Source organism: Sebastes umbrosus, chromosome 19 (assembly GCF_015220745.1).
Source record: "Sebastes umbrosus isolate fSebUmb1 chromosome 19, fSebUmb1.pri, whole genome shotgun sequence".
NCBI lineage: Eukaryota > Metazoa > Chordata > Actinopteri > Perciformes > Sebastidae > Sebastes > Sebastes umbrosus.
This window is the reverse complement of record NC_051287.1, coordinates 21,129,819-21,145,992: the sequence shown is the minus strand read 5'-3', so window position 1 is coordinate 21,145,992 and position 16,174 is coordinate 21,129,819. Positions and strand designations below refer to the sequence as shown.

Here is a 16,174-nt window from a genome sequence, read left to right as displayed (position 1 = left end):
AGTTGGAGTCGAAGGATCTTTATTGTTACCGAGCTTCACTAAACTGATCATAGATCAGATTAGGTTGACTCTATAACTTCAAAAACAGTTGTGCTCTGAAATCTGGTTTGAATAACTTATAAAAATGTGGTTTATGCAAAGACAGTCTGTTGAAAAAAAGCTAACTGCTGTAAAGAATAAAAAACCAATTACACCTCAAATATGCTAAAAGACCTAAAAGATTTGTTGCACTTGATCTACAAAAAAACATATTTACATATAACATTTGTTTTCTTTGTTTTATTTGCTGTATATTGAAATACCACAAAACATAGTCAGCATACGACATTCTCTGTATTTAGACCCTCGATTCGGATGAGGAAAATCTCCCACCATTGAGTCTTCCAGCCAGGCAAAGTAGTCGGGCTCAGTTGTTTGACTTTCAACTGCTTCAGAGATGGGCAGCTGAGTCTGTGGCGTGGGGACAGGAATCATCTAAAGCAGCTCGAACATTCGCCAGCGTTGATAAATCTCTGTCCCCAGCCATGACGTTGGACTCCATTGAGGCTCCATAACGTTTGACTGTGCGTGAGAAGCCACTGTCACATCTGTCGTTGAGGTGGAGGGCCGCATCACGTTTGACTGTGTGTGAGAAGCCACTGTCACACTTATGTAACCTAGCTTCACACACATCGTCTTCGCTTGCGATGTGACCTCTCCAGATGTCGATGCAGATGCTGCGAGACAAACAAACAAAACCACTGATCAATCCACTAAGACTTTTAAAAACATGGTAAAACATACTGCTTCTTATTCTATGTATTTTGACAATCTGCAATATATCATAGTCCAATATGATCCTGTGTGGTCACATATCATCGAGTTTTTATCCCATTTTACTTGAATCTGATCCACAGAAATACTGTCTTACCTTCAGTCATTTTGAGGCCTTGCTCCTGTCCCTCTCCCTCTTCCCCTTTTGCCCCTTCACAAAAACAAGACTCAGCCACTTAGCAGCTCAAGCAGCTCTGCCATAGGTGGATATTCAATCCCGGCCAAGAGTTTAGACACCGTAGTTTGGTTGTCATCCAGTGCAAGGGGGGAGTACATCGATGCAGAATCGGTGCAGAGTGATGCTGAGTGATGCTGAGTCTGTGGCGTGGGGGGAGGAGACTCAAGTATATCTATAAAAGACACTGTGTTTGAGTCATCCAGCCAGGTAAGGTAGTCTGGCTCAGTTGTTTGACTTTCAACTGCTTCAGAGATGGGCGGCAGAGTCTGTGGCGTGGGGGGAGGAGACATCTCAAGCAGCTTGAGCATCTCCACCGTTGATAAACCTTTGTCCCCAGCCATGAAGTTGGACTCCATTGAGGTGGAGGGCTCCATCACGTTTGACTGTGCGTGATGAATCACTGTCACACTTGTCGTTGAGGTAGAAGGCTGCATCACGTTTGACTGTGCGTGATGAGTCACTGTCGTTGAGGTGGAGGGCTGCATCACGTTTGACTGTGCGTGATGAGTCACGCTCACACCTGTCGTTGAGGTAGAGGGCTGCATCACGTTTGACTGTGCGTGATGAGTCACTGTCGTTGAGGTGGAGGGCTGCATCACGTTTGACTGTGCGTGATGAGTCACTGTCACACTTGTCTTTGAGGTGGAGGGCTGCATCACGTTTGACTGTGCGTGATGAGTCTCTCTCACACCTGTCGTTAAGGTAGAGGGCTTTATCATGTTTGACTGTGCGTCATGAGTCACTGTCACGTCTTTCATCGAGGTGGAGGGCTGCATCACGTTTGACTGTGCGTGATGAGTCTCTCTCACACCTGTCGTTAAGGTAGAGGGCTTTATCATGTTTGACTGTGCGTCATGAGTCACTGTCACGTCTTTCATCGAGGTGGAGGGCTGCATCACGTTTGACTGTGCGTGATGAGTCTCTCTCACACCTGACGTTGAGGTAGAGGGCTGCATCACGTTTGACTGTGCGTGATGAGTCACGCTCACACCTGTCGTTGAGGTAGAGGGCTGCATCATTTTAGACCGTGCGTGATGAGACACTGTCACGTCTGTCATCGAGGTGGAGGGCTGCATCACGTTTGACTGTGCGTGATGAGTCTCTCTCACACCTGTGTATCCTGGGGTCACACACATCCTCTTCACTTCCTGTGTGACCTCTCCAGATGTTGATGCAGATGCTGCGATAAACACAAACAAAACCACTGATCAATCCACTAAGACTTTTAAAAACATGGTAAAAGATACTGCTTCTTATTCTATGTATTTTGACAATCTGCAATATAACGTAGTCCAATATGATCCTGTGTGGTCACATGTCATCGAATTTTCATCCCATTTCACTTGAATCTGATCCACAGAAATACTGTCTTACCTTCAGTCATTTTGGAGGCTTTGCTCCTTTCCCTCTTCCTCTTTTGGCCCTACACAAAAACAAAAACATTTTAGGCTTTCTATTTGACATGAGCTGATAAAAACAAAGACTCTTTTCAGGGAACTTTGTTTCATAATTCTTTGTCAGCAGAGTGTACATACGTAATTGTTACTGGATGACCAGTCCGGGTGCTGCAGGGCGTGGAGCCGTCTTTCTCGGTCTGCCACTTGGAAGTATTTCGCCTGCTCCTCATTGGACAGCGACTTCCACTGTGGAAAGATGACAACACACTGTCAGCACACTACTACAGGTATAAACATTATCTGTAACCGCTTATCCCATCCATTGCACACAGATCCACATTAATAACAGCTCCCACAACGTCCCACAGTGCATTTCAATAAAGAACAAGCATGTCTGCAGAATCTTTTACCAGATATGATATGATGTTGTGCACTTACTTTATCTCCAAGGATCTTGTTAACCCCTGCAGTCCCAGTGAGTTTCATTACGGCCGCATAAATTGGCCTCTGCTCCTTCATGTAAAGCATGAAGGCATTTGGCGGCTTTTTCACGTATGACCGACCATCATGCCCGTCTTCACGCTTTCTCTTACTGTGGGAATACAGAAAAAAACAGAAGAATTTTAGAGCGAGACAGTAAATTAAGCAGAATAATACAAGACATGGGTGAATGCATCCTTGTCTGTGCAGTGTTGTACATTAAAACCTATTAAAAAAAAAAAAAACTCTTTATAATAATATTCATGCTGGCAAAGTACATTTTGACTAAAACTGGCCAGAGCTCACTTACTTTGATGTGAAGGTGCTCGGTGGTGGAGGCCGAGGTGGAGCAGCAGAGGTAGAAGTGGCGGGAAAATTGACTGGAAACCCGTAAATCACCTTTCCATTCCTGCACAGATAAAGAGACACAGAGATACTTTAGATAATAGAAAGAACGTGTTTGAAGATAAAAACAGAAGCTCAATACCTGTGTAAACTTGTGTGTGTTTGTTTGACTTCATATGTGTGTTACTTACAGCACTCCAAGAGGACGCATGCGCTGGTTCAGCGGAGGAGCAGCGTAGGGGGTGGCTGCTGCACTCGGGACGTATGGCCTGTATGGCAGGTTCTGTGAAGAGAGAGGGAAGGTCAGCCAGCCATCAAACACACACTCAAAAATAAATACAGACACCAACACTCATCTCAGCGTGTATGCAAACACACAATAGTAAAATCATTTGAGTAGAATCTGTTAAACAATCATTTCCTCAAGAAAAAAATGGGGGGCAGATATTCTCTAATTCAAGCCCTATAAAAAATTATATATAATAATATGCCCAGCCCAAACAGACTTACAGGACACCGTTATTTAGAAAAAGAGACCAGAAACCAGAGTAGCAACATAAAGTACAAATAATACTAAACAAATAAACTATCCTGACGTTTCTTCCAAACTTTAGAAACAAAGGTAGCTAATTTATAAGCTATATACTTTGAAACTGGGGCTGCAACTATTGATTATTTTCATTACTGAGTAATCTGTTGTGTATTTTCTCGACTATCGTTGTAAATGTAAAATGTAAAAATGGAAATTTTCATAAAATAGTCCAAATAAAGCCCATCACAATTTTCAAAAGCCCAAGTTGACATCTTCAAATTCCCTTTTTGGTCAGACCAACAGTCCAAGACCCAAACACATCAACTAATTGATTAATCGGTTAATCCTTTCCGTTCTGACTGATACGTGTCTTTTTTGATGCAGATAAAACTCTTATGATACCTATCCCTAACTTAAACTTAGTATCTTACCTGTCCCTGGCTATAAGCGCCTGCCTGCCTGTACAGAGGACCTGGCTGCATGGCATACTGAGGTCCTTGGTACGGGATGGGAGCAGCATGTCCAATGCTCATTGGAGCTGCTCCCAGGGCGGTGCACCCACCATATCCTCCTCTCAGATTTTGATTCATCTGAGGGTGGACATAGCATTGTTGTCCCTGATTGTAAGCACCTGCCGTACTGTACAGGGTACTTGGAGGCTCAACGCTGTGCGGAGCTGCTCCCAGGGGGGTGCACCCACCATATCCATATCCACTCAGATTTTGATCAATCTGAGGGCGGATGTTGAGGTCAGGAACGACAACAGGAGGCGGAGGCTGAGTTGACGGGTTGAGCGGGCCCATCACATCGTGAAACACATTTTGGAGAGTGGAAAGCAGATCGACGTCGTCCAGCTCTTCCAGGAAGTGCATCACATCCACACACGCGTCGGTGTCAGACATTTTGTGTCCGGCCTCCTTACAGTTTCAACTCCAGAAGAATGACAGACTCTATCTGAAAGTTACTGGTATCCTGTGACACACATTGATAAAAAGATGATATTTAGACATTTATAGGGAGTAAAATAAAGGTTTAAGGGCACCAGGTGCAAACTAGATTCTTGGTTAGAGTCAAGATGAGAGGGAGCAGCATTTATTTACAGTAAATGCCCCCTATTAGCTGACTGAGAGTGATAGTATAATACTACTATGACTAATAATAATAATAATACCTAATAATAAGAGCTGAATTAGAAATATAAACACACACCTACAAAATAAGAGTCTATTACTAAGAGAAGCATGTCTGCTATTTTCTACTTCTACTTTACCACATGGCAAAGGAAATTACAGTACATTTTACTTCACTACATTTATTTGACAGCTACGCAGATAAATATTTTACACAGCTTATTTAACACATGATGCATTTTTAAAGATTGAACTACCAAACAATATACAAAGTTGATAATTGGTTTCACCTGGACAGCATGAAACATTTGAATACAGCTTACATGTTGATGAATCAGTATTAATAATCCAATAATATAATATATAATAAAATCTAAAACTTTGAAAGGTGCCAATCTGCATGATAACTACTTTCAATTTTGAGCAAATTTGCTTTTGTTAAGTAAAATGAAACATTTACTTGCAGTATTTTTTACATTGTAGTTTTGCTATTTCTACCTAACTAACAGTTAAACCAATAAACCAACATCCAAAAAAGTTTCTCAACTTTCTTCAACAATTCATTGGAGTTGAAAAATCCTGATGGATTGATAACTAACAGACCAAAGGAACAATATGTTTAAGTAATGCTATAGCTGTCAGTTTAGAGAGCCAAGTGCATCTCAGTCAGATTCATGAGGTTTTACTGTCACACATTGAAATTGAGCTAAAAAAAAAAGCTAGAGCTGTTTACCTACCTGATGCGTTTAATGACTGCTTGCTATATCTGTGATTTTCGAAATTGTTCAGAAATATCTTCACTTCTCCTCGAGATAATGAGATGATCACACAATGAAAACTACAGACGATATGAGGTTTCTCACCAAATTTGCACTTATGTAGACTTTGCACGTTCTGTATAGAACGCCACAGAACGTTCTGATTGACCATAGAATAGAACGGTACATTATGACGTGCACCCTTAATTCGCAAATTCTGTTACCTGGGCAACAGATGCACATTCCGGGCATTACCTGATCTTCAGCATCATGTCAATGATGTCACCTCTTCATCCATAACCAGTTCATGCAGTCCTACATTTACTCAAGTATTAAACTTAAGTACAGTTTTAGGTACTTTGACTTTAATTGAGTATTTCCATGCTACTTTATACTTACTACATTTCAGAGGGAACAATTGTACATTTAGCACATTTATTTGATAGCTGTACCAGTTACTGATACAGATAGTAAATATAATCTACACATTATGATGGATTGATATACATTTAGCTACCCACCAATTAAAATGTGCCCTACCTTTATCAGTTGCAACATTAAAGAGATGCTTACACTTGAATGCATCATAATTATAATCCAATAATATAAGATATGCAATTCTGAAATTGACTACTTTGCATAATGAGTTCTTTTACTTTTGGTGCTTTAAGTATATTTTGATGTTGATATGTTTGTAATTTAAGTGAATGCATGACCTTGTAACAGAGTATTTTTACACTGTGGTGGTGTATTGCTACTTTTATTTTAAATAAAGATCTGAGAACTTCTTCCACCACTGCATAGAGTTTACTGATAATCATTACATCCATTGTGAATGTCCCTATCTCTTCTCTGCCTACTGGAGAACTCCTTATTTCAGTCCTATGTACCTGTAGAGGTGGCCCAACCAGGCCAGCTGAGACTTTACTGCCTTTAAGAGGCTATAGCGGGCTCAGTCTTTAAGCTAGAGTGAAAACGAAGAGTGTCGAACTTCACCCAGTATGTGACCTGTAACACAAGACACAATAAGACCCTGGACCTGCTGTATGCCAACATTAAGGAGGCATACAGCGCCACTGTTCTCCCCCCCCTTGGCGGTTCAGACCACAACCTCATCAGGCTTGTGCCAACATACAAGCCTGTTGTCAGGAGGCAGCCCGCCACCACCAGGACTGTTCAACAGTGGTCAGTGGAAGTTGAGGAGGAGCTGAGGGAGTGTTACAGGTCAACAGACTGGGAGTTGTTTGACAGGGTCCACGGTGAGGACATCGATGGACTCTCCCACTGCATCACAGACTACATTAGGTTCTGTGAGGAGAGCATCGTACCCACCAAAAAGGTACGCTGCTTTCCTAACAACAAGCCCTGGATCAATGGGGACATTAAAGCCCTGTTGAACAGGAAGAAGAGGGCGTTCATGGCCGGGGACATTGAGGGGGCCAAGGTTGTCCAGAAGGAGCTGAAGAAGGAGCTGAGGGCGGCCAAGGACACCTACAAAGACAGACTGGAGGGGAGACTACAGGCCGACAGCTCCAGGGAGGTGTGGGGGGGGTTCAGGAAGATAACCGGCTACAAACAGCCGAGCCCTGGTGTTGAGGGGACCCAGGAACATGCAAATGAGCTAAACCTGTTTTTCAACAGGTTTGACCAACCAACCCCCATGAGCTCAGCAGGACAGCCTGGGTCCTCACTCACCAACACAAGTGCCCCCCCTCCACACCTCTCCTTCCCCTTCCCCTCCTTCCCCCCCCTTCCACACCTCTCCTCCTCCCCCCAGCACCCCCTTCCACACCTCTCCTCCTCCCCCCAGCACCCATCCCCAGGAGGCAGCAGCAGCTTGCCCCCCCCATACCTACCCTGAGGAGCACATCCACAGCATGTCCTTTGCACCTGGAGACATTGCAACATCCACCCTGATCATCACAAGGGGCCAGGTGAGGAAGCAGCTCTCAAAGATCAGCGTGAACAAGGCCAGGGGACCAGACAACATCAACCCCAGGGTGCTCAAGGTGTGTGCTGGGGAGCTGGCAGCAGCGTTCCAGCACCTCTTCAGCCTCTCCCTGAGGCTGAAGAAGGTTCCCCAGCTCTGGAAGACCTCCTGCATCGTCCCGGTGGCCAAGAAGGGACACCCCAGCACCCCCAATGACTACAGGCCAGTTGCTCTGACGTCACATGTCATGAAGATCTTTGAGAGACTGGTTCTGCAGCACCTCAAGCCCCTTGTGAGCGACTTCCGGGACCCCCTGCAGTTTGCATACCAGGAAAACATCGGTGTGGATGATGCCATCACCTACATGCTCCACAGAGCCTACACTCACCTGGAGAGGCCGCACAGCACTGTAAGAATATTGTTCTTTGACTTCTCCAGTGCCTTCAACACCATCCTGCCACTCCGGCTAGCTGAGAAGCTCTCAGTGATGCAGGTAGATCATGGCCTGGTGGCCTGGATTACGGACTACCTCACCAGCAGACCACAGTATGTCAGACTGCAGGGCAGCCTGTCAGATGTGCTGGTGAGCAACACCGGCGCCCCCCAAGGAACTGTGCTGTCTCCCTTCCTGTTCACCACCTACACCTCCGACTTTCGCTTCCACTCGGGTACATGCCACCTAAAGAAGTTCTCCGATGACTCCTCCATCGTCAGCTGCATCACAGATGACAACGAGGAGGAGTACAGAGCCCTGGTGGAGAACTTCATAGGGTGGTGTGATAACAATCACCTCCAGCTCAACATTAGAAAGACCAAGGAGCTGGTGGTGGACTTCCGGCGGAGCACGAGGCCCCTAACTCCCATCACCATCCGAGGGGAGGAGGTGGAGGTGGTGGACACCTACAAGTTCCTGGGAGTACATATGAACAGTAGACTTGACTGGACTGATAACACCGAGGCCCTCTACAGGAAGGGACAGAGCAAACTGTTCTTCCTGAAGAGGCTCAGGTCTTTTAATGTATGCAATAGGCTGCTGCAGATGTTTTACCAGTCTGTAGTAGCCAGTGTTCTCTTTTTTGCTGTGGTATGTTGGGGGGGTAACATGAACACAAGGGATGCCAACAGACTGAACAGGCTGGTGAGGAGGGCTGGCTCTGTGGTTGGATCTGAGCTGGACGGTCTGGAGGTGGTGGCAGAGGGCAGGATGAGGAGGAAGCTGGACGCTATCCTGGAAAACCCCTTCCACCCCCTCCATGATGAGCTAGTCAAGATGAGGAGCACCTTCAGCCACAGACTCATCCCTCCTCGGCACAACACAAAGCGCCTGGGTCAGTCCTTCATGCTGGTAGCCATCAGGCTCCACAACCAAGGCTGACCTCCTTATGACAACTATTAGAACTTTTAAGAAATTTAAACATGCACTATCTGGCGCACTTTACACTCACTTTACACTATACATCCTATATACCACTTTATTGCTGACTGCACATATGTACATATTACATTTATTTATTTATTTATTTATTGTACATACTACATTTATTTATTGACGGACTGTACACACTATGTTCACCCATTCACTCTGTATCTTTTATATCTCTATTATTGTCTTTAGAATTTTTGTATACCTTTACCTCTCCTGTGATTCACTCTGTTTGCTGATGTTGCTGCTTTGACACCTGAATTTCCCTCCGGGGATTAATAAAGGTCCGTCTTATCTTATCTTATCTTTAAAATACTGGTATCACAGAGGTCCCTTGACCTCTGACCTCAAGATATGTGAATGAAGATGGGTTCTATCCCCATACTAGCCATTTCACATAGTGAGCCCATTTTTTAAAACTTGACCTCACTGTAGGCTATAAAATGACCTCTTATGACCTCTAGGATAATCACAGCTCATGACACCATCATAGCCCTCATTGACAACTACAAACTAGAGACCTGTGTGTGTTTTAAAATAAGTCAACAAACACCTAAATGGGATTTAGCTTGTGGATGATTTAATGAAAATATTGGACTATGGAGACATTAATATGGACTTTGTATGGAACATTTTCCATAAATATCAACTGAAACTATCTTAACTGTAGTTCTCTGGGCCTGCTAACATGTAATGGCATGGGTGCACAGCTTCAGAGGTAAAATTAGCTCTATGCAATTTATAGGGACTTCCTGAGGCACTGCTGGCTGTACAGCTCCCGCAGGCTGGGCAGCTCGCACCCGGTGATGTGTTGGGCCGAGTGCACCACTCTTCCCAGCGCCTTACGGTCCACGTTGGTGCAGTTGCCATACCAGGTGGTGAAGCAGCCTGTCAGGAGGCTCTCTATGGTGCCCCGGTAGAAGTCCCTGAGGATTTGTGGTTTCAGTCTAAAAGTCCTTAAGCGCCTAATATATTTGTTTATATACACAAATAGAGTCATATTCTCTCTATCAAATTCGTGCTCCTGAGATATTGGATCAAAAATGAATTAAACATTTTTCCCAGAACTTCTTTGTAAGAGATCACTTAGATCATTGCCCAACTGAATTTCTTCAAGATTGCAACCAGTTCCCTTCTCTCAGCCTCATATTTAGCAAAGTAGAGCATAACATGATCTAAAGTTTCTTCCTGATTACAAAATGTACACCTTCCTCTATTATGTTTTCCTATTTTAAATGATGTACTGTTTAATCCAGTATGCCCAAAATGTAGCCTAGATATTACTGTTTCCTCTCTCTGGGTTCTCCTTGTGCTTCTCATCATACTTTTCTTTGAATTATGTATAGCCACCTTCCTGTTCTCTCTTCTCCAGCGCTACTTTTGCCACCTTTCTTTCAGCTTATGCTTAATCGTGGTCTTCATTTCCGTTTTACTAAACGGTACTGTGATGTCAATCTGATTTGTTTTTCTGGCTTCCTTTGCACACTTGTCAACTGATTCATTTCCTTCCTATCTATACAAAGGTCATATCTAATCCCATCATTTGAATTCTATATAGTGTTTGCTGTATCTCCATTAAAACATCTGCTCTGCACTTCAAGCTGATCAACGACGAACTGGAATCTGAGCATATTACTGATCCCAACGGTCTCACATATTCAACCCATTGTAATGCCAACAAAATGCCATCATCTCCCCAGTATACACCGATAATCCATCAGTGATTCGTTTGCAGACTTCAATGTTGAAATCTGGGACTATGAATGAAATATTGATTTTGTCTGTTTGAAGCATCAGCATAGATTTGGAAATAGCTATAATAGTTGTTTTCTATATAGGTCTTTATTACTTGTGGTTGTAGAATAAACTGCTTGTCTTTGTTCTTTTTGCCCCAAGCAATGTGAGATCTACCATAGGGACAGGAAGCCTCCATGATTAAATTAATGAAAGTGGGGAATGTTATCTTAAACCACTAAACACTGAACCAATTATATAAAATAAAATAAAAAATAAAAAGATTGACAAGCTATTTAAAATACATAAGCAGAAAATAAAATATTTTAGTAAGTCTCTATTTTTGGATTATTTTTTTTGCTTTTATTTTAAGTGTGTGAGAGACACGAAATGCAGCGGAGAAAGAGGGATGACACACTGCAAAGGGCACCCCTTTTTGTAAGATTTAATAAAATAGGAGTGATAACAAAGAAACAATATTATATTATATATATATCACCTCATAAAGCCTCTAAAGATTTAAGAGACGCTTTAGCTATAGTATATGTAAATGGATGTAAGTGAAAATCTCATCTTAGAACTGTTATAAACCTCATGATTTAAAATCACAAACCTATTTTTCATTATTTTAAAGTTAGAGTCGAAGGATCTTTATTGTTACCGAGCTTCACTAAACTGATCATAGATCAGATTAGGTTGACTCTATAACTTCAAAAACAGTTGTGCTCTGAAATCTGGTTTGAATAACTTATAAAAATGTGGTTTATGCAAAGACAGTCTGTTGAAAAAAAGCTAACTGCTGTAAAGAATAAAAAACCAATTACACCTCAAATATGCTAAAAGACCTAAAATATTTGTTGCACTTGATCTACAAAAAACATATTTACATATAACATTTGTTTTCTTTGTTTTATTTGCTGTATATTGAAATACCACAAAACATAGTCAGCATACGACATTCTCTGTATTTAGACCCTCGATTCGGATGAGGAAAATCTCCCACCATTGAGTCTTCCAGCCAGGCAAAGTAGTCGGGCTCAGTTGTTTGACTTTCAACTGCTTCAGAGATGGGCAGCTGAGTCTGTGGCGTGGGGACAGGAATCATCTAAAGCAGCTCGAACATTCGCCAGCGTTGATAAATCTCTGTCCCCAGCCATGACGTTGGACTCCATTGAGGCTCCATAACGTTTGACTGTGCGTGAGAAGCCACTGTCACATCTGTCGTTGAGGTGGAGGGCCGCATCACGTTTGACTGTGTGTGAGAAGCCACTGTCACACTTATATAACCTAGCTTCACACACATCGTCTTCGCTTGCGATGTGACCTCTCCAGATGTCGATGCAGATGCTGCGAGACAAACAAACAAAACCACTGATCAATCTACTAAGACTTTTAAAAACATGGTAAAAGATACTGCTTATTCTATGTATTTTGACAATCTGCAATATATCATAGTCCAATATGATCCTATGTGGTCACATATCATTGAGTTTTTATCCCATTTTACTTGAATCTGATCAACAGAAATACTGTCTTACCTTCAGTCATTTTGAGGCCTTGCTCCTGTCCCTCTCCCTCTTCCCCTTTTGCCCCTTCACAAAAACAAGACTCAGCCACTTAGCAGCTCAAGCAGCTCTGCCATAGGTGGATATTCAATCCCGGCCAAGAGTTTGGACACCGTAGTTTGGTTGTCATCCAGTGCAAGGGGGGAGTACATCGATGCAGAATCGGTGCAGAGTGATGCTGAGTGATGCTGAGTCTGTGGCGTGGGGGAGGAGACTCAAGTATATCTATAAAAGACACTGTGTTTGAGTCATCCAGCCAGGTAAGGTAGTCTGGCTCAGTTGTTTGACTTTCAACTGCTTCAGAGATGGGCGGCAGAAGAGTCTGTGGCGTGGGGGGAGGAGACATCTCAAGCAGCTTGAGCATCTCCACCGTTGATAAACCTTTGTCCCCAGCCATGAAGTTGGACTCCATTGAGGTGGAGGGCTCCATCACGTTTGACTGTGCGTGATGAGTCACTGTCACACTTGTCGTTGAGGTAGAGGGCTGCATCACGTTTGACTGTGCGTGATGAGTCACTGTCGTTGAGGTGGAGGGCTGCATCACGTTTGACTGTGCGTGATGAGTCACTGTCGTTGAGGTAGGAGGGCTGCATCACGTTTGACTGTGCGTGATGAGTCACTGTCGTTGAGGTGGAGGGCTGCATCACGTTTGACTGTGCGTGATGAGTCCACTGTCACACTTGTCTTTGAGGTGGAGGGCTGCATCACGTTTGACTGTGCGTGATGAGTCTCTCTCACACCTGTCGTTGAGGTAGAGGGCTTTATCATGTTTGACTGTGCGTCATGAGTCACTGTCACGTCTTTCATCGAGGTGGAGGGCTGCATCACGTTTGACTGTGCGTGATGAGTCTCTCTCACACCTGACGTTGAGGTGGAGGGCTGCATCACGTTTGACTGTGCGTGATGAGTCTCTCTCACACCTGTCGTTAAGGTAGAGGGCTTTATCATGTTTGACTGTGCGTCATGAGTCACTGTCACGTCCTTTCATCGAGGTGGAGGGCTGCATCACGTTTGACTGTGCGTGATGAGTCACGCTCACACCTGACGTTGAGGTAGAGGGCTGCATCACGTTTGACTGTGCGTGATGAGTCACGCTCACACCTGTCGTTGAGGTAGAGGGCTGCATCATTTTAGACCGTGCGTGATGAGACACTGTCACGTCTGTCATCGAGGTGGAGGCTGCATCACGTTTGACTGTGCGTGATGAGTCTCTCTCACACCTGTGTATCCTGGGGTCACACACATCCTCTTCACTTCCTGTGTGACCTCTCCAGATGTTGATGCAGATGCTGCGATAAACACAAACAAAACCACTGATCAATCCACTAAGACTTTTAAAAACATGGTAAAAGATACTGCTTCTTATTCTAGGTATTTTGACAATCTGCAATATAACATAGTCCAATATGATCCTGTGTGGTCACATGTCATCGAATTTTCATCCCATTTCACTTGAATCTGATCCACAGAAATACTGTCTTACCTTCAGTCATTTTGGAGGCCTTGCTCCTTTCCCTCTTCCTCTTTTGGCCCTACACAAAAACAAAAACATTTTAGGCTTTCTATTTGACATGAGCTGATAAAAACAAAGACTCTTTTCAGGGAACTTTGTTTCATAATTCTTTGTCAGCAGAGTGTACATACGTAATTGTTACTGGATGACCAGTCCGGGTGCTGCAGGGCGTGGAGCCGTCTTTCTCGGTCTGCCACTTGGAAGTATTTCGCCTGCTCCTCATTGGACAGCGACTTCCACTGTGGAAAGATGACAACACACTGTCAGCACACTACTACAGGTATAAACATTATCTGTAACCGCTCATCCCATCCATTGCACACAGATCCACATTAATAACAGCTCCCACAACGTCCCACAGTGCATTTCAATAAAGAACAAGCATGTCTGCAGAATCTTTTACCAGATATGATATGATGTTGTGCACTTACTTTATCTCCAAGGATCTTGTTAACCCCTGCAGTCCCAGTGAGTTTCATTACGGCCGCATAAATTGGCCTCTGCTCCTTCATGTAAAGCATGAAGGCATTTGGCGGCTTTTTCACGTATGACCGACCATCATGCCCGTCTTCACGCTTTCTCTTACTGTGGGAATACAGAAAAAAACAGAAGAATTTTAGAGCGAGACAGTAAATTAAGCAGAATAATACAAGACATGGGTGAATGCATCCTTGTCTGTGCAGTGTTGTACATTAAAACCCATTAAAAAAAACAAAACTCTTTATAATAATATTCATGCTGGCAAAGTACATTTTGACTAAAACTGGCCAGAGCTCACTTACTTTGATGTGAAGGTGCTCGGTGGTGGAGGCCGAGGTGGAGCAGCAGAGGTAGAAGTGGCGGGAAAATTGACTGGAAACCCGTAAATCACCTTTCCATTCCTGCACAGATAAAGAGACACAGAGATACTTTAGATAAGAGAAAGAACGTGTTTGAAGATAAAAACAGAAGCTCAATACCTGTGTAAACTTGTGTGTGTTTGTTTGACTTCATATGTGTGTTACTTACAGCACTCCAAGAGGACGCATGCGCTGGTTCAGCGGAGGAGCAGCGTAGGGGGTGGCTGCTGCACTCGGGACGTATGGCCTGTATGGCAGGTTCTGTGAAGAGAGAGGGAAGGTCAGCCAGCCATCAAACACACACTCAAAAATAAATACAGACACCAACACTCATCTCAGCGTGTATGCAAACACACAATAGTAAAATCATTTGAGTAGAATCTGTTAAACAATCATTTCCTCAAGAAAAAATGGGGGGCAGATATTCTCTAATTCAAGCCCTATAAAAAATAATATATAATAATATGCCCAGCCCAAACAGACTTACAGGACACCGTTATTTAGAAAAAGAGACCAGAAACCAGAGTAGCAACATAAAGTACAAATAATACTAAACAAATAAACTATCCTGACGTTTCTTCCAAACTTAACAAAAAATGTAATTTTCATAAAATAGTCCAAAAAAAAGCCCATCACAATTTTCAAAAGCCCAAGTTGACATCTTCAAATTCCCTTTTTGGTCTGACCAACAGTCCAAGACCCAAACACATCAACTAATTGATTAATCGGTTAATCCTTTCCGTTCTGACTGATACGTGTCTTTTTTGATGCAGATAAAACTCTTATGATACCTATCCCTAACTTAACTTAGTATCTTACCTGTCCCTGGCTATAAGCGCCTGCCTGCATGTACGGAGGACCTGGCTGCATGGCATACTGAGGTCCTTGGTACGGGATGGGAGCAGCATGTCCAATGCTCATTGGAGCTGCTCCCAGGGCGGTGCACCCACCATATCCTCCTCTCAGATTTTGATTCATCTGAGGGTGGACATAGCATTGTTGTCCCTGATTGTAAGCACCTGCCGTACTGTACAGGGTACTTGGAGGCTCAACGCTGTGCGGAGCTGCTCCCAGGGGGGTGCACCCACCATATCCATATCCACTCAGATTTTGATCAATCTGAGGGCGGATGTTGAGGTCAGGAACGACAACAGGAGGCGGAGGCGGATTTGACGGGTTGAGCGGGCCCATCACATCGTGTAACACATTTTGGAGAGTGGAAAGCAGATCGATGTCGTCCAGCTCTTCCAGGAAATGCATCACATCTACACACGTGTCGGTGTCAGACATCTTGTGTCCGGCCTCCTTACAGTTTCAACTCCAGAAGAATGACAGACCTCTATCTGAAAGTTACTGGTATCCTGTGACACACATTGATAAAAAGATGATATTAAAATCAAGGATTAAAGCACCAGGTGCAAACTAGAGGGAGCAGCATTTGTTTACAGTAAATATCCCCAATTAGCTGACTGAGAGTGATAACAGAATCTTGAATACTACTAGGACTAATATTAATAATAATATGTAATAATAATAG

General features: G+C 43.6%; 1 protein-coding gene and 2 long non-coding RNA genes across 3 annotated transcripts; 2 read left to right on the top strand and 1 right to left on the bottom strand.

The window, feature by feature from the left end:
• Window positions 1–264: 264 nt before the first annotated feature.
• Window positions 265–15,968, bottom strand: LOC119478207 (transcription factor 7-like 1-B). Its single transcript, XM_037752767.1, has 10 exons — window positions 15,457–15,968; window positions 14,807–14,898; window positions 14,581–14,679; window positions 14,230–14,383; window positions 13,930–14,037; window positions 13,769–13,817; window positions 13,506–13,574; window positions 12,966–13,145; window positions 911–1,511; window positions 265–716 (listed from the first exon to the last, which is right to left on the bottom strand). Exons 1-9 carry the CDS (start codon window positions 15,925–15,927, stop codon window positions 982–984), a joined length of 1,752 nt encoding a protein of 583 aa, XP_037608695.1. The 5' UTR covers window positions 15,928–15,968; the 3' UTR covers window positions 265–716; window positions 911–981.
• Window positions 1,330–2,115, top strand: LOC119478213. Its single transcript, XR_005204405.1, has 4 exons — window positions 1,330–1,411; window positions 1,463–1,573; window positions 1,634–1,753; window positions 1,934–2,115. It is a non-coding gene; the product is annotated as an uncharacterized LOC119478213 (long non-coding RNA).
• LOC119478212 lies at window positions 12,599–13,464 on the top strand. The gene is made up of 3 exons (XR_005204404.1): window positions 12,599–12,863; window positions 12,977–13,096; window positions 13,338–13,464. It is a non-coding gene; the product is annotated as an uncharacterized LOC119478212 (long non-coding RNA).
• Window positions 15,969–16,174: the final 206 nt, after the last annotated feature.